General features: G+C 43.8%; 1 protein-coding gene across 1 annotated transcript; it reads right to left on the bottom strand.

Annotated features, from left to right (window-relative positions):
- Positions 1 to 10,473: 10,473 nt before the first annotated feature.
- Positions 10,474 to 26,072, bottom strand: PPP1R36 (protein phosphatase 1 regulatory subunit 36). Its single transcript, XM_009974117.3, has 10 exons — positions 25,975 to 26,072; positions 24,688 to 24,768; positions 23,859 to 23,980; positions 23,671 to 23,737; positions 22,661 to 22,759; positions 18,605 to 18,745; positions 13,962 to 14,001; positions 12,478 to 12,674; positions 12,204 to 12,392; positions 10,474 to 10,973 (listed from the first exon to the last, which is right to left on the bottom strand). The coding sequence occupies exons 1-10, from the start codon at positions 26,070 to 26,072 to the stop codon at positions 10,718 to 10,720; spliced, it is 1,290 nt and encodes a 429-aa protein (XP_009972419.3). The 3' UTR covers positions 10,474 to 10,717.
- Positions 26,073 to 26,852: the final 780 nt, after the last annotated feature.

The raw sequence follows: 26,852 nt of genomic DNA, 5'->3' as shown, positions 1-26,852 counted from the left end.
ATCAGAAGTATATACTTCCATTGCTTTAGTAAAGAGAAAACATGGTTTTGTCAGACTGCATCTGAGTACACAATAAAGAGCTCATGACAGGAATTGTTAAATATGGAAAGAAAAACATTCATTAGTACATGAAAGGAGAAGTGTAGAAAACAGCTGTTATGGGTGCTCTAATGACTAAGATAAGGGCCTGGGATTCAGGAAAACTGGATTTAATTGCAGGCTGTGACACAGACTTTCTTTATAGCCTTGGGCTACCCACCAGATATTGCTGGCCCCAAGTTATCTAGCTATACAATGGACATATGGTTACTTAAAGCCCCTTACCCTTTTTGGGTTGGCTCTCCTATTTTGTTACAGAGAGACATAGACCAAGAGAGAGGTTTCTTTGACTGTGAAGGGAGGGAAGGGTGAAGTGGAAGAATCCACTCAAAGATGAACGTGACCTGATCTAAGATACAAGCAAAGCACAGGTTTGGCAAGCTTGGGGGCTGAAGGAGAGGCTTCATCCGCGCGGATGGCATGGTGGTGGGCTGGTGGGACAGGGATTGCTGTTGAGCTGTCAGGAGCATTAGCACTGTGGGGAGGAAAGATCTGCCTGTGGGGAAGGCACAGATTTTACCAGGCAAAGCCACGTCTGACAGCATGGCACTGCGGCTGTGCACTGGGAGGGCACAGAGGGCAGGGAGAACAGGGGGAAGTTTTTAGGAGACCTCACATCAAGGAGATACCGAGAAATGGAGAAGCCCACAGATCTTTCAGCAAACAGGCTGAAAATGACAGTAGGGGGCATCTAAATATACAGCCAGGCCCTCAGGCCTGGCCCACACTCAAGAGGTTTGTCAGACTGGCCTTTTCCATCATGATTGCAAAAGAATTATGCTCATAGCCATGACAGCTAAAGCCTTGCACTGATACCGTTACATCAGCCAAGCAGCCTCTGCCGCTCTACGTCCCTTCGTGAGGGGAGCTGGAATCAGACCCACTGCTCGAAGCACTCTCTCGTGGATATAAGCTGTGTTTCTGCTTGGAAGGTTCGCCAAAACAGATCTACTGGCAAAGCAGCTAAGGTTGTCAAAGCCACAGTTGTCTCCCTTTACTTCAAATCTGAGCTATGCTGATTTGCACCAGAGAAACAGCTGGCTCTGAAACCAAAATAGCTCATTAGTAAGGGCATATTCCAAGGCTTGAATCATCTTTAGCTAAGGAAAGGGGCTCAGTGTCAGTGAGTTTGACAGGGGACACGGGAAAGGCTAACTGACCTTTATGGAGAATGTCAGCACAGGGAACCAAGGCTTAATCCTCAAAAAGCCCTGAGGTATCACTCTTGTCAGTGCCAGGAAATTTGTGTCCCTCTGAACAGGCAGGCACACTTACCAACCGAGCATGCAGGTCCACATGCTATGTATGCCTCAATTATTGCATAATATTATCAAATACAACTTTTTTAAACCCCTAAAATGCCCTGCTCAAACAAATTAATCTTCCTTTTTCAGAGGTCAGCCGAAAGACCAGCTCATTTCTTTGATGTAAGTCTTAACTAATGAGTATGTTGAATCTGCTCTCTCCCTGTATCACCTCTTTCCTGAAGAGAGTAAAACGGCGTGTTGTTGGACACAATTCATTCCCCTTTTGCCAAACTAGAATACCATCACTAGAACATGGATTGAATGAGCTAATGAACTTGCTAAGCATGGGATACCTCAGGAAGTAACTATAAGAAGCACGGTGCTAACAGTTTTGCCTTGTAAGGATGAGAAGCTCTTGACATTCATAGATCTCCAAGTTTCCTATAAACCTACTGGATTCCTTGTAAAACATTTTTAATTGTCTTGGCAAAACCACTAAGCCTTTATGGGGATGCCTTTGTGACTTGCCTTTTTGAGCACCATCTCCCTCTTTCTGTTCCTTTTCCTGGTGAGAGCAAGACAAGAATTACTGAGCTCTCCGTGATATAGTACCATCATCACTGGACAGTTTGCCACTGATGAGGGCTGGTTCCTGCGTTTTGCTCACCACTACAAATGCCATTGCATTGAGAATTATTGATGTTGTTACGGAGGGTGCTATAGTTGTGTGAGTATAAATAAACACAGTGCTAGTAAAAGACACTCAAGGATAAATAGCAAAGGTACTGCATTTTGTGAGACCAAAATAACTCCATGCTGTGCACCGAAAGTACCTTCCACTAGCTGTTGTGTAGCTGCTGTTACCAACCAGGGTCCTTGTCTTCCCCTGGAAGGCAAAGAGTATGTGTGACTTCAAAAACCATGGGGGTCCTCTCTGTCCCTCCAGGACAGTGACACTGAGAAACTGGGACCCACTTGCAAGTACACTGTGAGTAATCATGCTCTGTCTCCAAAATCTGCTGAGATCCCAGGCAAAATACCAGCACCCATGTGGACTCTTCTCTTTTTCCCCCTGCCTTGAGGCCATGGGGTCTCTTCAGCACCTCCCTCTCGCAGGTCCCCATCTGGGGGGTTCAACCATGCTCAGTACCCCCAGAGGAGGTTTACGGATGGCACAAATGAACTAAAACATAAAAACGGCTCATCTTATTGAGAAGCAGAAGCATGATAAAGATTTGGGCTAGGCCAAGTGGCATCTTTTGCCTAAATGTGTCTCACCAATTTGGGTGAGAAGTCCTGTGGGTGCTTGGAAAAGTGAGGAGAAGGATGCGACAGATCCTAAATGCTCATGGTTTGTAGCAGTGGGTGGCTTGAGTGAGAGCCAGGAGTCAGTTCTGGAAATTGGACCACTTGAATACCAATTTGATTCTAGACTAATGGATACTGAAAGAGCCACACTCCTCTCGTGTGACTCCGTGGATATTAATTCATCAGAGACGAGCTTGGCTTGGATGATACCTCAGATGGCAATGTGAAACCACAGAAAAGTATTCTGTCAAAATACAATATATGGACAAGTTTCTGATCTTCAGTGTAACTGACAAAGACTCACATCTAGAATTCACTGGAAATGTTTTGGCATTAGTTAACAAGGTTTGTAAATGTCCTCTAAACACTTGAATTCTGTTCTTTTATGCTACAAGGTTACTATTCCACTGCTTCCTTTTTAATTTGCTTATTCTGTTTTAAATGAGAACATTATAGAGAAATCCAAAACTCAGAGCCAATTCATTTGTTCTCATTCCATAACTTTTTTGCTCTCATGGGTATAGTGATGTTTATTTTGAAAGGAATCTTTCAGTGATCTTTGCTAAAAAAAAAATAAAATAAAAACCAATCCAGAGATAATTTTTATCCTGCGGTGCTTATCGTACTACATGTAAGCCCATTTAAGCAGTAAATGACTCTTCATATTAAAGCTATATTCCTGGATTTTTACCTGACTTTCCTGCTTTGCTACCAACCTTCTGCTCAGTGTTGTACATCAGTTTTTCCTTCTTTGAAGGGAATGTCCCCTCTTGAGTGATATTCTAGTCACAATAGTCAGGTGTTTCTGACTGTGGAGAGAAGGTCTAAAACTAAAAAAGCATATAGTTCTACTCTTGCCAAGTGGACAGTAACACAGCAATCAAGCCCTGTTTCGAAATGAACACTTATAATTGCACAGAAACCTATTATTTTAATGCAGATGTGCTCTCAGCAAGGTTTCTGACATTTCCATGGTCACACAACTTCTGCTGAAAGATTATACATGGGACTGACGTTTGGACTTTCATCAGCCAGTACTTCAGACGCAACATCAGGAAGGACTACTGTTCAAAGAGATGATATAAATTCTCTACTTGATTGCTAATAGGCACATGCAACTTTGTCCTGTTTAAAGTTACATCTTTACTGCAAAGTTCAGTTCAGTTCAGTTCTTGTAGGGTTTTGCTCACCAAGATTTTATCATCCACAGAGAGGCTTCAGAAAATTTCTCAGTTTTGCTCCAGGACATTCATGTTTTCATGGTCCCCTCTCCAGTCAGCAGGGGACCGAGTGTCAGTGTCTCACTTGTTGAGATACAGTCTGCTGCTATGGGCCTGGAAAATCTGCTCACGCTCCCAACCAGAAGTCTCCAGAAGCTTAAGTAGCCTCCAAGGCAGCCCTTCTTGAAATAGTGTTGAAATAAAGAATGTTAACATGTCAAAAACACTGATTAAACCTAAATGAAACCTGGAGTGCTTATGGTAGCCTTTCTGAGGGTGTGAACCTGCTGAACCAGCAGCTGTGCAACATCTGAAGCAGCAGCCATTCAGGGGCAAGGTAAAATCACAAGAAAACCAGTCTTCTTGGGGTATGTTTGCACTATGCACGGGAGGTGTGCATGGTGCAAGCTCCCAGGATAGGTACTGAGAGTTGCAAAGATACAGCAGCATGGATGCCAGCCCACCCTAGCAGCTTGAATATGCACCCAGGGATCTCAGAGAGCTTCTCTACTGGTGACTAGTCCATGTCAAGACCTTCACTGCACTCTACTGCTATGGTAATCTCTGCCAGCTCGGTGAAACAAGAACAGATCCGCTATCAGCTGCCACGGTTGCTCACACTGATGTTAACACAGTCTCAGGGACATCTCAGCCTTTCCAGGACTCTTGGAGAATGATCTGTTAGGGTCTCATGAAGTCTTTGGAGACTTTAGAAGATGTGACACCAACACCTTGAGCACTAGGAGGTTCAGGACAGGAAGTCCCGGAGTCCCTACAGCACATCTAAAGGGTGACAGATCAGAGTGGAGCAGCAGAGAGCACTGTTTAAACCCTGCTAATCCTCAAACCACAGGTTAGAGACCTTCCTGGCAGCTGCAGTCCCTGTACCACCACTATTACACTCTCCTCTAGATTTCCATGTCTCATGGGCCACTGGGGACTGTGTGGCATTTAGGCTATGCTACATTCAATGTTGCACAATTTAAGGCAGATTTCCAGGGGATCTTCAGTTTCAATTCAGATGCTTACTGAGAATCATAGAAAAAATTAGGTTGGAAAGGATTTCTGCAGGACTCTCATGCAATCTTCTGCTTAATGAAACAGGTTTCTCAGGGCCTCATCTAGCTGGGGTTTGAGTGCCTCCGAGATTAGAAATTGCACACACTTTCTGGGCAACTTGCTCTAGTGCCTGACAACCCTGACTGTGAAGAGTTTTCTTCCTTATGCCTAGCTAGACTGCATCCCATCTGGTCCCATGGATTTGTATATGCCCAGTTTACTTAAGTGACCCCAGCATTACCCTCTTCAACCATGGGTAGTACCTCTCTCTTCCAAACTCTGCCATTAGACATGGATGCCTGGGAGCAGACTGCCAGTAAAGACTGAGGCATATAAAATGCTGAGAACCTCAAACTTTTGTGTGTCCTTCATTGTCAGATCACCTGCCCTACTCACCAGTGGACCCACATTTTCTTGGTCATACCCATCATCAGAGCACTTCAGCTGTTAGAGCTCTTATGGCTTCTAAGTGCAAAGGAGCAATGGATGGGTCAATCCCTTGCCTATCCAGGTCTGCAATACTGTGTCTCCCAATCCAGTCAATATAGAGATCTGGGCACTGTCTTGAAATGAACACCTAAATTAGATGGTGCACTTTTCTCTCTTGATTATTAAGCCGAAAAATGCTAATAACAGCCTTGGGACAAGTCTTTAATCCACAATCCCCATGCATCCCATTATAGTCAGAAACATGTCACACATACTCTTCCAGGTTCAGTAGAAAGAATAACTATCCTTTTCTAATGTAGTAAAGACAGATGAACAATGCAAGTCTTCTCTCAAAGATTTAGTTTCCATGGCAGGACTTCACAGTCAGGGAGTTCCCTGCTTGCCCAGACATGGTCATGGTTGGTGTGCTTGTGTTGGTTTGATACAGGAGAGAGAAAAGCAAGGAGCCACACAGAGGGAGACACTTCTGAGGTCAGACCTTGTCAGCAGACTTGGGGATATGTGTCCAGAAACTACTTGTTTGTGTTTGTTTCTACTGTATTCAAGGAAAGGGGAAAAGGCTCTGTTTATCCTTCTGTAAACAGACAAGATCACAGGGAGAAATACACTGGATTTATATTATTGGTGTCTCTTCCAAATAGAAAGGCTGTAACAGGTGATAGTATACTTACAGCCTCTTCTTTGAATGATCTCTCTTGTGTGGAAGAAGAACTAGGGTAAGAACATCTTCACATTCTGAGAATAGCAGCTTGGATTCTTTGCTTCAAGCTGTAAAAATCTCACTGCAAAAATTTACAATCTAGTCTGAGCCACAGGAGCTGTAACTGGTACATGGTGCTTCCAATGCAGTTTGTTCACAGGATGAAGGCCTTAGTCCCAGCCAGAGCAGGAAGACATACCACCAACATTTGGAAGCCTTGCTGAAGGGAATCCAGACTGACAACTTGTCTTCCTACTGCAAATCACTGCCAGGTCCAATTTCCAGTTTGACTGCTGCTCTCTTTCCCCCAGCACACCTGCAGGTAAAAAGGCATCACAAGCAACACGCCCGTCCCCAGGTGAGGAGCAAGTGAGGTGGTGGTGCCAGCTGTCCATACAAAGGAGCTGCTATTGGTCCGACTTGGCTGGGAGGATGGTTGGTTGCGAGGAGGAGCACTGGCTTTCAGAGAGCAAGGGAGACAAGCCACCAAACAAACAGGAATAATACAAAGCATCTTCAGAGCTCTGTCAAGGATTCATGGAGTGTTTTGTCTATTGAGAGGGGAAAGAAGATGGGCTAAAAAATATTTCCCCCCCAGGCAGACAGGGAACACTGGCAGGATCAGGAAACACAATGGCATCTTTCACCACTGCAGCACCCAGTGAGTCCCCACTTGGTTAGTAGGAGCGAAGAGACACATTCCTGAACTCATATATGAGTGTTAGTCCCCTGGTCTCACTGGAGCTTAACACTACTAAAATGCCTGTATGAGTCCAAGCGAAAATGGATCAAAACTGTTATTGCTGATGAAATGCTGCTTTTGGCCTGTCTCTCTTGCACAGAAAAATGGACAGCCTCAGACTGCCTGAGGTTTCCATGTATATCAGGCACTGGTCCCTAACAGGACAAGAAGAACAGGACTGAACCAGAAGGACCAGAGACAAGGAACTTGCAAGGCCTCCAGGTCCTGCCATGCCAGCTCACAGAGTCCTTGCTAAACCCTGTAGCCCTGCTACTATGTAGTTGCTGCCTTCATAGGTTACTGCTCCAAAACCACCTGCAACACAAGTAGAATGGGCTTGAGCTTACTTTGCTTATTTCCATACCTCAAGACACCCAATTACACATTATGGTCACCCCACATCTAGATGGCTCCCCTTAGTACACTGCCACCTCTCTTCCAGCTGCAAGGCCTGAAACCTCTGAGGGCAGAGTTTCCTTAATTAATCAGGCAGGTTTTTTTTCCTCTGTCTCTTTTTCCATTTCTGAGTTGTGATGTTTCCTGCCAACTTTCTGCTTGGCGTGAATTTCTACAACAGAGCAATATAACTTCTGAAAATAGACACTTACACTGGAAAGCCTGACACACCCTATATGGAGCCTGTGAGCAGCAGAAGCATAATCAAAAGCCAGTCAAGACACTAAGCCATGCTAGCAGCATTCAGATTAAGGCTCTGATCAAATCAGCCCTAAGAGAAGAAAGTAAATGGGAACTCTATAAATGCTGTTGCACAGAACCCCCAAGGCTCTTTTCATCACCGAGAAGCATTTGAGTTTGTACTCTTTATGGTAACCCTATCTCAGGAGAGTTATTCCAATATAGCTGGCATCTTCAGAACCCCTTGAATAAGAAAAATTCATGGAAGTGGCCAATCTGCTATGATTTCCTGATATGAAACTGCATGCAAAGCCTATGGGAAAAAAGCCAGTAGTCATGTGATACAAGTCTGAGCTCTGCCCATCATTAACAAGGGTGGGTTTTTCAGGGTAAAATTCTCCTGGGCCAAATAAGAGGAGACTGATAAATAAAGCTTGTCAACTGCCCTTTCTGACTCACTCTCTCCTGCTGGAAGGATGACTCACTGTCATGTGTGAAAGGCTGCCAGGTCTTGCTTACATGCTTAAACAAGCATGGCTTGTCTGTGTTAGACATACATCACCTCAGAAGAAGCAGTCACTTAGCGCTGAGAAGACAGCCCTGGAAAGGACTCCGCTGACTAAAGGATCTGAACTTCAAGGTATTTCTCAATCCTTTCTGGAAAGTTCAAGGTTGTTGTTAGATTACCACAGAGAATTTAGACCCAAAGCCATGGCTGAGGGACTGGCGTGTGATCACAGTGTTTTAAACCAGGGCTCACTAGGACCATCAGATTTTACCTGGGTAACTCCCGCAGAATGATCCAGACAGCACGTTCCAGGTGCAGACAGAACTAACTGGGACCATGCCTGGTCCAGAGCTACCTTTTGTCCAAGGAAAACGGCGTGCCAAAAGGAGTCACTTGTTGCTCACTATTTCATGGCAAGAAAGTAGCCCCGTGGGGCTGCTCCCATTAAGGAGACTGTGAGGAGCCTGCCTTGAATCTGGAGAAGGCAAACATAGCATATTGAACACCATCTCTCGTCTGAGTAGTTCATCGACTGCTTTTGAGCAACACCAGTAGCTGCTCAGCATTTCCTCCTATCTGCAGTGACACAGACCTTGTAGGTATGTGACAGTGCACAAAAAGCTTGTTCTCATCCAGGAGCTTTGCTGCCTACGTGAGTTCATGCTCCACCCTTCCGTCTTCTCCTGTCATCCTGGGCCCACCACAGGCCAAGTGTGCAACTCTGTGAAATCTCTGCCCTGGGCATTGCTGGGACTGCTCACAAATCCCAGTTATTAGCACATACCACAGTCTACATTGCCCTGCAGGACTGATGTGGCAAAGGACACCTTTTTTCTTCTAAGGCCCCACACAACACCTGTTTGCTTGCCATGACAAAGCAAGGCGCTTTTGCAAGGACCAGTGTACTGGGATGTCAATCCACAGATCAGAGAGGGCCCGGTGTCACACCTTGAGAGACAAATCTGTACCCATCCTTTAGCATATACAGGTCTCCTGATGCAGGGACGGAAAGGTTTCTCCCAAAACCAAGAGAAGGAAGCTGTGCTGTAGCCTTCCTCAGCTCCAGGTATTAGCCAACATTTTGCTGCATCATTTGGTAGGGAAACCATGGTGCTGCAGGGCAGTGATATCACAATTCCTCTTGCATGTTCAGCCAGATATGCACCATCCAGGAGTCACTGATACAGCTGGGAAATACAGTTGCACATGATTTGGCCCAGCCGTGCTCTCAGAAAAACTGCAACTAAAGCACCATCTCCAGGTCTCATCACTACTTTTCAGACCACGTGAGCACTAACCTGCCTGCCCAAAATGAATGATTAACCTAGAAATGTTAATTTTGAATAAAGAGTGTACCATTCCCCATTATGTATATGAGGAGGATATAGCAGTTTCACACACAGTTCTAAATATAACTTTTATATTTCTTCTCCTTTGGGAGAGAATATGTTTTCCATCTCACAAAATTTCTAAGAGGTTATTTTTAAATATTTTTCCTCTGCACCAGAACAGATGTCTAATGAAAAGCTTGACAGAGAAACTGCAGGCCAAAACAGCCTCAGCCAGTGGTAAAAGGATGCACCTGACACATGGAAAACAAGCCTAGGCCACAATGCTACTTAGACATTAATATAACATGTGCCAGGGCATGTGAAGAGACTAAATGATAGCTGTGAATCTGCAGTTCAAGTGTCCGTCTCAGTAAGGCAGTGCAGGGCCACCCCATAGAAGTTAGTCCAGAAGTAAATTTCTCATCATAATTGTGCTTCAAAATTTCATCCTTTTAAAAATTGAACCACATATTGCAAGGGAAAATTGTATTCTTTTTATCCAGCATAGATATATTTTGCTGAAAAACTTCCAAACCAGCACTAATGTGTCAAATTTCTCCTCTTAACAATGATGAAAATATTACCTTTCTGGTTTTCTTCCACTGTTTAATCATCCATTATTTTTTCGTTGATTTTTATTGACTACAAAAAAGTCAAAATTTCATCCTAAATTTTCCTCCTGATGCTAATGATTAGGATGTAGAGAGAGTCTTATAAGTAAAATGATACCTTTACTTACCATTAATTCATTTTGTTTCAAGATACTGACATCCCAACAGTGTATTTTAAGTTTGAACATCTAAGATCTGCTTTTTCCAGTCATGTAAAACCAATGATAAAAATAGGTGTGTATATATATATCATTTAAAAGATCAAATTAAATGAAGACTTGGTAGATATTTTAAATAACAGCATTTCTCTTTTCTATACATATTTCACAATGAGTCATAAATTAGGCTAGCTATATCTGAGAACAAAATGAGAGATGATGGAAATAAAAAAAAAAGAAGTAAACACAATATATTAAAGATTCCAGAGTAACTCCCTTTAAAAGCAAAATTTCGGCAACTTTGGGACTGTAGTAAGTCATGTCTCCTGGTTGCTTTTCTAACCCTTTAGAAAAAGAGGATTGACATTAAAACCAATACTCATTCACCTGCAGGTCTCAAAGCACTTCCCAAAATAAGTCAGTAAAGCAATCTTCTCAGAAATGGTGCGATGAAGGCATTAAGATGAAGGAAAAATAGTTAGTGACAGAACCAGTAATTAAACTCCGAGTCTCCCGTCACCCAGTTGGTGCCCTTGTGTGCTAAACTACCCCACCTCTGATAAATGAGTGAGGCTTCTTAAGCTGCAATTTCAAAGTGATTTACTTAGCAATGTGAAACCATGCCACTCAACACAGATACCACTTCTGCTAGTTGCTCTGATTACAATCACCTTCCACTGTTGCTCTTGAGAGCGCAGTGCTCTGACTGCTAAGCCTGTCTGGGGGGCTCCTCAGAGGTGGCAAACTGCGATCACTTGTCAGGCTGGAGAAACCACTCCTTATTCTTCCTTGTTCTTGTCCTTCCTCTTCCTCCTCCTCCTCCTCCTCCACCTCCTCCATCATCCCATCAGGCATGCTCATAAAAGATTTTAACTCACTACAGTGAGCTCCAATGATGCCCACCCTGTTAGAAAACATCGTGTTAATCTGCTTGACACAGTGAAGCAAAGGAAAACAGGAGAAACGGGGACAGATTTTTAATATTTCCTAGGTAAACCAGCAAGGAACCTTGCCTCCTTTAGCAGAGTATCTGCTCTCCCTCAGGAAAAAACAAATAACCATGCTCATACCCTCAGCACCTTGCACACCACGTCATGTTTCTGTCTGGAGTATGCACGCACACAACATGAATTGCCTATGTCCAAGTGAAGCTCAGTGCTCCCTGGAAAGGTTGGCCCTGTTACATGTGAATTACATGACTCTGCATAAGCTGTAAAGCCAAGACGCTCAGGATGCACCCAGCTTCCAAAGCATGCACAAAACAATTACAGGTGCATTTGTAGAATATTTCACACTCTCAAGAAATACCAGACTCGCTGGTTGTGTGTTGTGGATATGTCCAAAGATTTTGCATGTACAGTGCTGTAGCATTCATTAGATTGCCAGAACTCTGAAGATCCAGACAAATGAAGGCAGTTCTCAAATTCCAATTTCCAGGCAGAAAGAGAAGGCTTATGAGGGAAAATCTTACAGGGACCCCTACATACACTTCAACAGTGATTTACAGTGGTCCTGTTTAGATGAGTTATTACATTAAAAAGTACTGTAGTAATACTGCAGTTAACCATGGCTGGATGGGAAATGGAATTCCTCTTGGATGGTGTACCCAGGCTTGAAAGATTTTGCTTTTATCATGAATCAGAAGAAAAGGTTCTATTTCTATTGCAATCAAAATTATGTTTTAAAAGTATAGTGTAGTAACAAAATTATTTTTTTGGAATAAAGTACATCAGTAATGTCTGATTAAAAACTAAAAGTATAGAAGAAATAAGGAATTGGAATGAATCATAAGAGAGAAAAAAATAAACATCCTATTTTGGTTTTGAGAGTTTTTGATTAATTTCTGTTCAAATTTATGTTAAAGCGCATTTCCTTTCCCCAGAAAACTTTTGAGTTTTAACAAAGCACTACAAGGGACAGTAGCTGCTTGGCCATCAGTTAACCGAGAGTACCAGCCCTGCAAGATCCAGGCTCTCTCAGGTCTCTCAGGATCTACACCCCTCTCCCTCTCTACGCCCCGTGTAGACCAAATCCTCATTCTAATGGCCCCTCTCCCAGTGAGGAAGAGCTAGCTGTCTGACATCCTTCCTCATAGAACTACCAAATCTATTTATGCAGAGAAACAGCCCCTTACTTGGCAGTGACCAATTCCGAGAAGTCTGGCAGGCTGTCACACGTGTGAGGTTGAGGGTCTCTGCCCTGACAGTAGTGGTTCTGAGAGAGGCACTGAGCACTGTCCCTCGGTAAGGGCAGCAGCGTGCTGAGCAGTAGCGAGTGCTGGTGAACCATGCTGCTGATGGAAGGATGCTTGGCATGGATTTTTCTAGAAAGAAAACACGCAGGTGTTACCTCAGTGTATTCAGACAGATGAGGTTCTCTAAAGACTCACCAGTGTGTCAAGTGTGTACCTCAGGTATGGCATTCGCACCGCATTTGCATCAGCAGTCCGGTCTCCTGGTTTCTGCAAGCCGACATTGTTCCTGTCTCTTAAGGCAGGATTGAACACATCGGAGCAAAGAAGCCTGCCGATTTCTTCCCGAATCACTTGGAAGTGCTTCCGTCTGAACACAAGCCAAGCCACATAGCTGCAGAAGTTGTAGAAGCTCTAAATTGAAAACACAGATCCCCTTTTCACTGAGAAAAGGCCCAGAGTCCCACTGCGTCCCAGAGTGCAGGTTGGCACGACTCCACTAAAATGCCAGCAACCATTTGGCATCAAACTTTACCACGCATGCATCAGTGAAGATTTGAAAGGGCTGGTTTTTTAAAGGTATGCAGACAGATGAGGCTAGAAACAGAGTTAGCTCAGACGGAATTCATATTGTTCAACTCTAACCAATTTGGCTTAGTCTTGCTGCTAGAAACTAAGGACATAACCGGAGATCACCACCCAGTTTCTCTCAGTAATCAATGGAAAGAAGCTGATGGATGAGTCATTTTGTGGGGGTTCCTATCACACACATCTATTTCAAGAGGCAACAATTCACCCTCTGACTGAGCTTCTCTTTTCTTCAAGGGCTGTCAAGGTAGCCAGAGGGCATGGTCTGACTGGACAGCTATTGTTTGGGCAGCTGCAGGTAGACAAGATGATCCCCACCCTTAATGACAGCATTATGATCACAGAAAATATTATCACAAAATATGAACTCATTGCATCTCACCTCCACATGTCTGCTTGTTTATTAAAAAAACAAAATCTACCTTTTCACTTCTATTTAATATTTTTGATCCCTGTCATAAGCTGAACCAACTCCCAGTAAATCACATCTTTACTACATCTGTTCTTGAAAAGATGGCATTGCTGGGACTGCTGTGTATCCTTGGAAATGAATCCACAGTTCCCCTTTTTCAAGAAAAAACTTCCCAGTTCATGAGGTACACAGTACAATTTGGGCCTAAATGTTTTATATTAATTTGCTGAAGCCCTGCTACATAGTGAGTCTCTTAAATGGCTGATGCAGCTGTATGTTGCAGGCCAGAAGATTTATTGGCATCTAGAAATGTTGCCCACGGCAATGGAAATAAAAGAAGGCTGTAAAATTTCTTACCTACAGAGACAAAACTATGAGGCCAATGATGAGAAGGAATCTATAGACCAGGCTTCTCAGAGGGACCTCAGGCTGTGGTGGGAACTGCCTGGGGTCTGAGAGCCAGAGAAGGACTGAAACTCCCCGGCTGAGGAATCCAAGGAGAAAAGGCTTGGACTGAAGGGCAAAGAGATTGTATTTTACAGGGACTTCTAGGCCCTAGAAGTAAAATTTTATTCTAGGTACTCTGTCCTACAACTACTGGAGGAACCAAAAAGGAAAGGAGCATTTGGAAGTGCAAGGGAGGGATGTCCTCTCGGCTGACACTCAGTCACATTCTCCATTTATCTTTGTGTCTTTCTTACCTCAAAGAAGCACCGATCCTTCTGCAACGATGTTTTTCTCCTAAGGCAGTGAACAAGAGCACAAAATTAATAGCAGCAGTCGTCCTTTCAGTTCTCTGAACAGAGCATTGCATATGACTCATGGGGATATGCCAAGCTGGCATTTCACCAGGGCAGTAAAGTTGTTGCTTGTAGATCCTCATTACTAGCATGTGGAGACCCACTGTCCAAGAGAAAGGCAAGACTTCTGCATTGCCTCAGAAGGAGAAAACACACAATACTCTATGGCTCAGTTAATTAAATCTGACAGAGAACAAAGCTGGATGTGATGAGTGGGCAAGTCTCCCCTAGACTGAGCTCTCTGCATGAGCTTCTCAAAAGTGGTCAGCACTGATCTAACCCAGTTCCCACTGAAGTCAATAAGAAACTCTTCCTGACATCACTGGAAGAGTAACAAGCAGAGTTACCAAGGGCACAAAGCCAGGCCAATGCTGAGACAATAAACTTCAAAACCAGGAAGGAGGTGCCTGATGTATCTCCAAGAAGAAATGTAAAACATGCCCTAGAATGACAAAGGGCCTTTGTTAAAGAAGCAGCAGTTTGCCCAGTGGAAGCCTGAGAGATGCTTTCACCACCCACTTGAGCCCAGGGATTCTCACACAAAGCCAAATGACTGTCCATAATGGAAACAGCCATTAAAGCAGAGGGTGATGCACACATCCCAGCAGCCACTCAGTTCTCCTGGAGATGGCACAACTCACCCTCATGGAAATGAAAGCACATTTTCCCTGCTAGCCTACAGATCCCCACATATCTGGCTTAGTCCTGCCAGATGCACAGGAAAGCCTGTCTCCGCATCAACTCACCAGCTCCTGACATGTCCCTTATCTTCCTGATAACATCAAGTGTTCCACACATCTATGGTATCCCCTGTTGCCATCACTTCAGAAATATCAGTGCAGAGCACACCATGAAGATAATACCTTTCAGCCCTACAGCTCTATTTACCATCTCCTGACTTCTATTTATTGATATTTTGATCAAGAAGACCAGACTCCCACCAGCCATAATCCTGCTGACACTTCACATATTGTGCAAGGGAAAAGCAGCTTGACTCTGAAAGCACGGCATGGCTGTTTGCCAAAGCAGAACTCCCAGAACAGCTCTCACGCTTTTGATTCCTCATGAATTCTGCTAAAGCACAGTATTCTGTCTTCAGAGTACCAGAGCAGAGAAACCTAAAGTGACCCCAGATTCTTAAACCTAAATGTGAAACCCAGCTTCACCTTTTAACGTTATACAGCTCGTGCAGTGTCTTAGAACTAGTTTAGCAGAGAAACCTATGTAGAGGCCAGCAACAGAAAATAACACTAATACTTAGAGTCAAATAAGGCCAGGGGTCTCCACCCTTCTTTCTCCCTGTGCCTTCTTCCCTGAGGTGAGGTATTAAGCTGAGAGACCTGCTTGAAGTAAAGTTTCCTAAAATAAGTGTTGAACTATGAGGCACCTCCCATGTCTAGGGCACAGCTCCTAATTACCTAGGAAAATACAAAAAGGGTCAGGAAAACATCAAACTTGCAACAAGCTTCAGGACAGAACTTGTAAGAAACGTGAAAGAGTGAGGAAAAAGCATCATGACTTCTAGTAATACAGCAACACTGATTTCTCAGAGCTGTGAGGGGGACAAGCTGTGTTCATGCATGAAGGAGGAGGGCTGCACAGCCAAGGGCAGACAGTGCAGTAAGCGTGGGGTTTGGATGCAAGATGATAGTGGCTTCAGAACCACTTTTGTGCATAGGGGCACATGGGGAAGAAATGTTTCCTGTGCCACTTGGCAGCTCCCTCCACCGCAGCTGGGACTCTAACTGCCCATGGGTCAAGCCAGCTTCAAGGATCAGTAAGGGCTGGCTCGACTGTGTCTGTGGCATTGATGCATGCACCTTTGGGCACACTCTGTATTTTTCCCATTATGACAAATACCCATAAGGAAACTGGCACCATAAAAAGGTTGCACAATCCCCATCAGCTTGAAAGGAGAAAGCCAGACACACCTATTCCTTCCTCAGCGTTGGAGGCACAAAAGGACTAATGCTAACACACACAAATAACAGGTCTGGAGGAACCCTCTCAAATTCCAGTCTGGGATAGTATCAAGATAGGTTTTTAGTGCTGCATTTTACAAATCATGTAAATTGTTAAGATGAAGATGTTCTCCACCTAAGACTCCCTTTTTAAAATTTCAGAGAAAACTTTTACATGAAAAATCAATAATTTCATACGAACACATAGACATTTGGCAGATCTGGAAGGGAAAGCAGTTTACCAACATAGTATAAGATTTCATTAAAATGTTGCTATGGTGAATTAAAGTGAAAAGCAAAAAATTCAACACCATCATGAACCTGTAGTTGGGTTATAAGAAAATATAGAAAAACTGGGGGTGGTACATTATCAATAGTTTCTCAGCTTTTTAATCTAAACATTATTCAGGTTACTTATCAAAAGTAACCCCCACGGTTTCCATTTTGATGAAGAACCTTTCCCATCCAAAAACACGTGTGCTCAAAAAATTCCTAACCATCTTTTATAATTAAGAGTGTTAATCAGTTCTGTCCCTGAGCTCTTGTATTTGGCAGTTCATATAATGGTCTGGGAGGATCCAGATAACATTTATGGCTAAACTGAGTCAGCCTGGAAAAGATTATGTTTATATAATTGCAGTATGGTATGGGAAGTGCCCTATATTATAACAAGCTCAGCATTAGCCTAACTCTGAAGTCAGCTGTAGCCAGCTACCACCACCCTGCTATGAGTAACTCAGTGAGGTCTCTCTTCATACAGCAACTCACATCAAGAAGGTTTTAAGAAACAGCTCCTTCTGTTTTCGCAGCCTGAACACCGACATGCCAACCCACTGCTAGCCCCTAACCCCTGCTGTGATGGAAGTATTAAAGAACACCGTTTCTTGTTTCAGCTCTCTGCTCTCACTCCCATGCTAGTGGGTTTTGCCACTAGACCTCTTCCTTGCTTTAATCCTGCACATTCCCATCCACCAGACAATATGAGTGAGTGAAGAGGCAGCAGAGCTAACTAGCTGGGTATTTGACAGACTGCTTTATACAGCAGCATCCAGCTCTTGGATTCAAGCTTCTTTCTGCAGTAAGTTCCTCCAACTGAGTCCCTTAATAAGTGCAGACATTAGGGCCACCCAACAGAAATACTGAAATGCTGTCATGACCCTCCCTGTCCAACCAGCGAGAAGGCTAAGAGGATGCCTTTGCTCAGCAGGAATCTGGGAGCAAGGATTTGGCAGACAAGGCTGCTCCCCGGAGTGCCCGGTGGAATGCCAATCTGCCAGGGTGCAGAGGGAACACGTTTTTAATTCTCAGGGTCCAGCACCATGTGGGATGGGGCACGCTAAAATGAAAGCCCTGTTGGGACAACAATTTCAGCTCCCCTCTGACTCCATAATTTCACAGGTTACCACCTTCTCTTGATTAGAAGGAAAACCAGGTTCCCCCACCCCAGCCAGGAGCAAGGTTGCCTGGAGCTGTGTTGCAGGAAGGCAGGTGAATGTTTGTGAATCCTCTGGGGGACTGGCAGCAGTTTCACACCAACTGATGGAAAAAATTTGCCTGAAACTGCTCTAAGAAGATCCCATGGGACTGGGGTGCTGGGTGGAGACTGACAGCTCCTTTCTACTGACAGGGAAAGGAAACATTGTGCAGGAGCATACATGGCTGAGGAAAGGGTCCCTAACACTAGCACGGTACAGCTCTCTGTCATTACAGTCTCCTTACACTAACCATTTTTTGCAGTGTTTAGTTGCCAGCCAGGGTTAAACCACAACACCTCCATCTCCTGATAAAACTCCCCTATTCTTGTCCTCATCATTCCCTTGGTTTTTCTGCATTTTCAAACACCCTCCTATCCTTTCCTCATTCAGTTTCTTTTTTAATTCCCACTACAGGTTTCTCTCTCCTTTCAGTTCATCACTGGGACCACTGCATCTAACAGTTGGTCTCCACCACTCTGAAAAAGCCACGCGCTGTCTTCCCCACTCAGAGGGAGGAGTGCTACACTTCCAGTGCCCAAGCAACGTCTTCTTGTCTCTACTCCCTTCACTTACTACCATTCAGGAACACGGTCTCCTTCACTTGCTAGACTGGCGTTATGCTATCTCAGACTTGGCATAGGAAGAAATTCATGCAGGGATCAGTGGCAACCAGCAGGTACATAACCGTTTGCTTTCAAGATTTAGTTAAGTGGAAGCGGCAGGGGTAAGATCCAGGGCTGGCGCTGATTTTTGCCCTGCTGACTTTCATGCTGAACCCATTGAAGTTTCCTGCTCTGTGTATCTGGCAAGGCTTCCACACACCAGAGCTAGAGCTTTCCAGTCTAGTATCCAGATCTCTGCTGCAACTCATTGTGGCCAAATCATTTGGCAACATCTCACCAGAAACACTTCTGGAGTGGGTTATGAGATAGAGCTGCAGGGAGATCAGGACACTTCTCTGTCTCATCATCCCTTAGCCCTCTGTGACTGCTTGGCTCACAGGACATTTATTCCCCTGGGCATTCACCTGTGTCACTCAACAGAGGCCTTAGCCCTGGGCTGCTGTGGCCCTTGACATAGCAAGAGTTCCCAGAAGGGACAGGCTTACTTTCCATGAGGCATGTGGTGCTGCTGTGCCATGCCTCCTCTGAGGATAAGGTTACAGTACACCTTGGCAAGGTGAATCTTGGCCACCGCTAGCTTCGCCAACACATTGTCCATTTCTTTGTTCTTTAAAAATATCATAGTCCTGTTTAAAACAAAAAGGGAAGAAAGTTTTCAGGGGAGGTGCTCTGGTCAGAAGGGATGCTAGAAAGAGTGACAGCTCCTGAGAAGTAAGTGAGGTTTTCAGGCACACAAACCAATGCACTGCGTGACATCACCGTCAGGGGACCCCTCGGATGCCAGGTTGGGCTCAGACGCTTCCAGCACAGCCTGGCAGTGCCAGTGGGGCCACAAAGCCTGGGGCTTGGGCCCAGACAGTCTCTCTTGCCCCACACAACTTATAAGCTGCATGCCCACAGTCCGTCAGGTTGCTGTCTTTGATCCTGCATAGCTTATGAACCCTTTTTTTCAGCCTGCAGTAGAAGCCCTGGAGGTGCATTTAGATATCTCTGGGTGCAGGCTCTGTCACCAGGCAGCCTGGAGCAGTGGGTCTGGCTCAGAGACAGCACTTACTCCTCTTCAAAAAGGCACACAAAGTGCTTTTGGGACTGCCTCTAAATAGGAACGGCTGACATCGCAAGCCTGTATTTTAAACCATTTCAGATCAAACGCTAAGGAAATGCCAAACCAAAGAGCTTTCTATTTCCTCTGCTTCCCCTGTAATCCACCCAACTGTCTGCCAGGTGCCTGGGAGCGCTGCTGGCCTACAAGTTACCAGCCTTCTTTCACACTCAGGAGAGTTGGTTTTATCTGTCCTATCCCTAATGGCCTCCAGCTCTAAAGCTTCCTACACAACCCACCTTTAATAAATTAGGGCAATTACTCTGGGCTTCTCAAGGATAATTGCTAATAAAATTCAGCAGATTTTCCCCAAAAGACATGAAAGGATTGGAAGCAGAAACAAACTAAAGGGGAAAGAAAATGCAGGACAGAAATAATAGCCCTTATTCCGTTCATGTCTCATCCACCGCTGGTGAGTTTTTGTTCTTAGAGTCACATATTTCAGAGGTGAATACTCCCAAGCTGTCTCCAGTGGGGGAATGCCTCATGCCTGCTGCTTTGGAAAATTGGTCAGTTGTTTTTGTAGTTAGTTACAAGATCTTCCCAAACCTAGAAAAAGCCAGGAAAGCCTCAGGCGTGGATTTACAAAGAATCAGCACAGCATCAACAAAAGACAAAGTCACAATAAGTCAAAGATGTCCAGATTTATCTGACTTTCTCTGATAGGAATCCCCTTCCAATACTTTATTTTCTAAAGAAAGTTTAATGCACAGAAGCAATGGCTTCTGAACCCAGGGTGGTCTTGGCTGTTCTCTTGAGGCATTGTGGACACTGATACTTCTACGTGGTCTAGGTTCAAGACAGTTGAGGAGCTATTCAGACCATCAGGCCTGGCTCACTGTGGACAAAAGTAGACCCAACAGATGAGTTAGGCATCTCTCATAGGCAGCCCAAATGGCAGGATCCCCAAAGCACACCAACTAGGAGCAGGAATAACCAGCATTGTTTTCTGTGTTACTAGGTTATCACACAGGGTCTACAAGAAGAGCAGCTTGAGGACTGCAGAGCCATTGGATGTGTCTGTCATACAGGAACATGAGGCTGATAAAGGACTAGGCAGGCCACCAAGCCCTGTCTCCAAGTAATCTGTCTGTCAGTTTAACTGGGAGCAAATTATAGGTATCATTAATGAGAAACATGAAATGGTACCAGCATGTCTTCCCTCCAGTCTGTCTCTACTTGTGGCACAGAGCCAGTGCTACATAGGAAAGCAAAAAAGCCTCTGAAACTAAATTATAACTTGAAGGAAGGGGGAGGGATTTTTCTTCCTGAGCAGGCCACTAGCAACATCCCTGAACATGGGATTTATGTGGGATAGATATAGGAAAACAAATGGCTATGCAATCTTCTTTCACATTCTCTCAAATACATCAGCGTATCACAAACCCAAGGATTCTTATCACAAGTGTAATTTTCTCTCATTATGATTATATTATGTAGTTATAAAATCCCTTTCACAAGCTCACAGAGCTCCACCTTCAGAAAAAAAGTAGTTTTCTTGCCTGCCCCCACAACTTCCTAGTAGAAGACCATTCCAGAACTAGAACTATACTCCACAGGAGAGAAAAGGCAGTCCTACATTTGATTTGAAATACAGCACATACCAAGTATGAAATTAGACCAGGTGGATAACAGAGTAAATGGGAGAATCCTGAACAGGGAAATAAGATGCAATATCAGAAAGCTCTTCACAATGTGATTAGTATCAACCTGTTCCTCCAAGTCAGCTAAGATGCTAAAACAATTAAGGATGAACTTCAACATTAAATAGGACCTAAAATTGCCTTTTGTCATTTTATTTTCCTTCCTTATATTTATACTTCAGTAGATCAATATCCTGAATTCCTGCTTCTGCATGGTAAGTGTCTTTTCTTTAAGCTTCTCTGATGCTAACATTGCACTCAGGTAATCCTGACAAGCTCCTGACAGGCAAGCCACTTCCCTTCAGGAGAGGTAATGAATCTAAATAAAGAGTGTTGTAGAAGTGGAGAGTCAGTATATGTTTCCCACCAAAAGGCAGGACTCACTTCAGGAGCACTGCATGGCAGAACACACTGAGAAATCTCTCCTGGCAGAGTTCATCCAGTGCTTATAGCTGGTACCTACTAACCAGAGCCCCCTTGATCCATGAAACAACCCTATATTGCAATAGGTCCAAACTCCTCTTTGTTTCAGTCTGTTTCTGTATTTGCCATACCAGTAGATGATATGAGCCTTACTGAGGTGTCATGACCCATGGGGTGGCCTCCTTGTCCCTTACTTGCCAAGAGCAAGGGGATCAGTTTTTAGATTGCTGCCCAGAGCACCTCAACTGAATCTATGACCTTTGTGTATGAAACTACACTGATGGTTTTCTTTATTTATAATTATTCCTTGCAAAATGACAGAAACATCTGTCAATCTATGGCTATAGAACAAATCAATTCCTTAAGGCCAGCAATCATCTGACAGTCTTTTCTTCAAACCAGATAAATCAGCCCCTCTTTATATCATGGCTTCATGAATTGTGAAGTAAGTAATCATTAAGTGTTTTAAGAAAATGGTCAATCAATTCTCAGAGACTATTACAGACTCCAGAAAATCATTGAATTTTCTTACAATCATGGTTTGTAAGCCTGCAGTGCTTTCTCCCAAGGCATATAACCCTCTAACACAGCAGCTCCTAAACTATTCCCTTGGCATCCCCACTTCCATTCTGCAGGGTAGCAAGTGTGGTCACACACCCTTACTTGGGAACTGCTTTCCTAGCATATAGTCCTCATGTTGTAACATGTTTCTAGCACCTAAGAGTCATCTGAACCTGCTTTGCAAAGTATTTAGAAATGAAGTCTTAAAGCGATGTGACCCACAGCATAAATTAACACTCAGCAGACTCAGTTGCAACTATCTGCTGTTCTCTATTGCAGGTAGAAATGACTGGATGCTAATGTTATTAATGGGAAATGGCATTAAGGGATGGTAATTCGATCCAGACCACTCACATAGATTTAACAATGGTGGTAGCAGTAATGACTTATTCAAATTGCAGCATTACCTTGAAGAGCCAAATTATTTTGTGACCCCATTGCAGCAGGACTGGATCCAGCCACCATCTTGAAAGAGAGACTACAGTGATGCCACGCCACATGAACAACAGTGCATGCTGCTCAGGGCAAGGCTGGGGCAAAGCAGGGTTCAAACCCTCCCAGAAAATCTGTTTATCTACATAATCAGAGAAGCCTATGTCCTGGAGAGCACAGCGGGCAAGGCGGTGGGAGACAAATGGTGAGACCAAGGGGCTCTTCTCCTTTAGTATTCCATATATAGACTGGGCCAGTATGGCAAGCAATCCTTGCTCGTATGCAGAATCCCACTGATTCTGATACAAAAGACTGCCCTGTGATTCCAGATTTGGTGAGGCAAGTCCTGTGTGCTTACACCCCTAAAATCTTGTACTCACGAAATCAAGGATCTGCATTTCTTTTCCAGGGCAATTTTTTCCAGGTAAAAAGACAGGTAGAAGAGCAGGGCCATGAGGAACTCATCTAGTTTCTCATTCCTAAATGGGAGGTAGAAAGGTCACTGTGAAGTCTGCAGATTTGCAGATATAGATGCCACCAGACCATTATGAAAACAAAGTCTCTGCTCAAGGGCCTGCATTATACCAAATATTAGCGATATGGCTGAGACCTATTCGTAGCAAGCACTCCACCCTACACTAAGACTTTGAAGGCTTTGAGAGAATCACTAACAGAGTCCAGTCAACATGCTGAAGAGTGGATTGAACTGGATATCAGCAGACATACTTCCAAGACGCATGTTTTCTGCACTGAACTTGCTGGAAGAGTGGCATTCACATTTGAAGGAAAAGGGAGACAACGCAGACACCTCTCCCCTTCTGAAAGGAGAGTGTGGCTAAGGCTCAACAAGGTCTACAGATACACTCCTAAGTCAAAGGCAATGCAGCCACCGTATAGCCCTGGTGATCTCAGGGATATGCCTCTGAGATACAATGCTCCACCTGCTGCCTCCTCGCTTTTAGCCTATAAAAAAGCAATGCTGGTAAGTGTCAGCAGCAACTAATGAGCCCTGTAGCTCTGACGGGAACAGCAGCAGCACAGGAAGGCAGCCCAGACTCCCAGCCGTGTTAGTCCTGGTACACGCAGTGTTGCGGATGTGCCAGCTAACATGGACTTTAACTTAGAGTAAAATGGACAACAACTTTTGGATATTTAAGCCCAAGTTCTTAGCTTCCTTTAGGTAACAGAGTAGAAGGTTTTCAAACAGGTGATAGGATTATTTCTCTGCACATGTTGAGAACAACATGCATTTGGTATTTTTTCCCACGGAACCTCACAGGATGAGACATTTTTAACCTCTGATATTTCCTATTCTATTTCTCATACATCCTGGTCCCTCCACTACCAGCTATACATGCATAATTCTCAAAACAAACTCTAAATTACATACCTCATAACTGCTGCAAATGATAACACATGATGCAACTCATTTTCTTCTTTCAAAAGCAAAGCAGCATCTGAAAACATACAGAGGAGAAAACCAGTATTTCCTCAAAAAAAATGATAGTGTTAATAGAAATAGCTCTCCAACTAGTATGGGCAATGCCTTGCTGATACGAAATACCATCAATTACTCACATTTGACATCATCCAATGTCACATAGTCATGTTGTATCCACTTGGATAGCTTATGCAATTTTCCTTCTTTGTCAGCCAGCCTTCTTTCAGGCAGTGTTGCACTGCAATCATCTTGGAAGATGCTGGTGGTTGACCAATACATAACATTTAAGGACACAGTGTTAATTCTAGTCTGAGAATATTAAGATTATCTACCTGGTATGTACTCTTTTCACTGCACTCAGATTCAAAGGGACAGGCAGTGAAATGTGTTCTGTGTGTATCCTGAACTAACTTTCAACTATTATAACCACAAAACAGGCTGGGGATGTTGAGAGAAATAGGACATTTCACCTCTAAGGTTGCGTCTGAAGTTGCTCTTTTAGTTGCTAATATAATAAATTGCAACTATATTATTTAGATCAAAGAGGTTTTAAGTAATGGATGAAAGTCAGCTATACCATGTTGTGAATTTATAAAATTAATAATAGTAATAATACTACTACTACTACTTTAATCTTTGAAGTGCCCTACACAGATGAATTAATTACCTCACAATACTCTTTAGAGTAGATGAGAATTACCTCGTTCTGAGTGATCTGGAAACAGCAACAAAGATGTTGAACGACTTTACCAAAGTCATACCAGGCTAGTGCCTGAGCTAGCATTCAACACCAGGCAAGTCTGGACTCTGTTTTTGTGTTCAGACCACTCATCCACCCTGCTGAAATGACAGCTGGCTTCCTGTTTCACGTGCTTTGTTCAGACATGATCCTCCAACAATGGATGAAAATATTCCCACCCAAATAATCTCATTTCTTTTTGAGCTAAGCTAGTCAAACTGAAATACCTCTTTAATGTCTTGACACGCAATTCCTGAATGTGAGTATTTTTTCCTTCCTCAAGGTTTTCCTCAGCTGCTGGGTTGGACCTGGAATATAGAGTATGAGCATGCCGAAGTATGAGTTTAAATTACTAGCAGCAGTTCAAAGAGGTCAACATCCCATGATACAAAGGCATATCTATTTTGGTCTGTAAGTGACACTGAGAAAACCTGGGTTGTGGTGAGATCAACGTGAGTCATTGCTCTCAAGAACACAGAAGTACAAAGTAAAGGGGCTTCCCCAGGTCCTGCTGCTCTGTCTCCTGCCACCATATGCACTGTGCCATGTAAACCCTCCAAGCAATCAATGTCTCAAGTGGCTTTAGGAAGATTTTAAATGTAAACTGCTCTGTTTCAGAGCTTTTCTTTGGGATCGTTGAGGGTAGAGACAAGCAGAGGTCACCAGGAAGCTCACACCTCTCCATGAAGAGCTACCAGGCAGAGTCACCAGCATTGCCAAGCCCAGCAGGAGAAGTTGGTGAGAGCTGCTGATGACACAGACCATGAAAGATGCCTGCAGTAGCCGTGTGACCAGGAGAGAGGTGAGCAGCCTGGCTCCACCGTGACAAAGGCTTGGAAAATGCCCAGCAGGGCAGGAGGCAGCAGCGGGCAGTGTGTGACTGACCCACCGCTGCCACACTGCACCGCGCTCCCTGCCCTGCACTCGAGAGGAGAGGGGTGTGTGGGGGGGTTGCCCCAATGGTTTAAATGGCCTGATAAAGTCTTAATCCACAGCTGCCACAGACGTTCAAAGCACATTTAAATGCACTTTGTCCCTGCAGATCTGCGGCTTCCTTAAAGGTCTGCAGTCCTCTGGTGTTCATCCACTGCACAGAGCCATAGGTAACACCGGCGACAGGGAACATCAGTCCATGGACCTCCACCTATAGACCCTTGGGGTGGCATTTGGTCCTCACATCCAGCACTGCTGCTCCAGTGTGATGTGCACATTTCTGACACCCGGCAGGACTTGCCACGTACTTTTGGTCATCCCTCTGTAGGGGGTTCAGCTTGAGAGCAGTATGGAGTAAATGTATATTTCTGATTTTCTCCATTAACACAATGCCAGAGAGCAGCAGTTAAGGAGCTCCAGTCTCAATTGCAAGGGAAAAAAAAAAAAAAAAAGAAAGGTAAGAATTTGTCCTGCAGTTGATGTTCAGGTAAAACAATATTGGACTCTGATTTTACCTTACTTGGAACTGCTGTATCAAGGCCTAAACCTGCATAATTTGAAACTAAACATCATTCTTTTACCTTGCAAATTCAAGTGTATTAGTATCATCTTTCCAGTACCAGACACCTGGAGCTAGTTTTATCGTCTGCAAGAAAACAGCATATAGAGTACATGTCATAAATCTATGTTCAAGTTCTCAGCCCTAAGAAAGTATTCATAATGCAAGCACTGTGCATATGGGCCACTTTCTATCTTTCTTCAGTCTGCTTTTCACCCAGATGTTGTTTGTGCGTGAGCAGAAGTTCTCTGAGATTCAAGTTTGCCAGCATAAGAAAGAAAAATATGTATCTGTCCTTTTTTATGTCATTCAGGTTATGAATAAAGAATTGAAAGTTTGCTGAGGAACATCAGTTCTTTGATTGACAATGAATCAATAAAGACTGAGAAATCAAGCGGAGCCATGCATTAAACAACACATTACTTTTATTTGGGGTTTTTTAAATTTTATTGATGTTACTGTAGAGACTAAATATCAGGAAAAAGGAAACTTTTGTTTAAAAATGGGATACATTATTCACTTTCATCATATTCTGAGGACTTTAAATAAACACCAGATAGACCCTTCAGGGGACACTGGACAAAACTGCTAGTAACAGCATTTTACAGTATCTATATATTTTTAAAAATCTATTAACAAAAACAAACCTGGAAATAAATACAATCTATTAGTCCTTTCTTAATCAAGAAGAGAGACTTGCAAACCCTTAACTATTATTTGTAGGTAACCTTCAAAACAAAATTAATATTACTGCTGAAATCCGTCTGCCTATAAATTTAAACCGAGTGAAACTTTAAGGCTTTCGGTGACTTTTTGCCAGGTACCATTTAGCCAGCCAGCCACAAGGCTCTCACAAACTCTTGCTCAATCTAATTTGGCAGTGGAGCTCTGGGTACGGGA

Source organism: Tyto alba, unplaced genomic scaffold (genome assembly GCF_018691265.1).
Source record: "Tyto alba isolate M040663 unplaced genomic scaffold, T.alba_DEE_v4.0 Super-Scaffold_29, whole genome shotgun sequence".
In the NCBI taxonomy this organism is placed as follows: Eukaryota; Metazoa; Chordata; class Aves; order Strigiformes; family Tytonidae; genus Tyto; species Tyto alba.
Note: the sequence above shows the minus strand (reverse complement) of the source record. Positions and strands in the feature narration are given on the sequence as shown.

Bases quoted from the DNA above. Each gene is read 5' to 3' on its own strand.
- PPP1R36 (XM_009974117.3), bottom strand. From the start codon at position 26,072: ATGACATGTACTCTATATGCTGTTTTCTTGCAGACGATAAAACTAGCT. The intron at 22,760-23,670 runs GTATGTAATTTA...CCTCCCATTTAG, and splicing joins TCATTTGCAGCAGTTATGAG to GAATGAGAAACTAGATGAGT. The intron at 14,002-18,604 runs GTAAGCCTGTCC...TCACTGCCTTAG, and splicing joins CACCACATGCCTCATGGAAA to GAGAAAAACATCGTTGCAGA.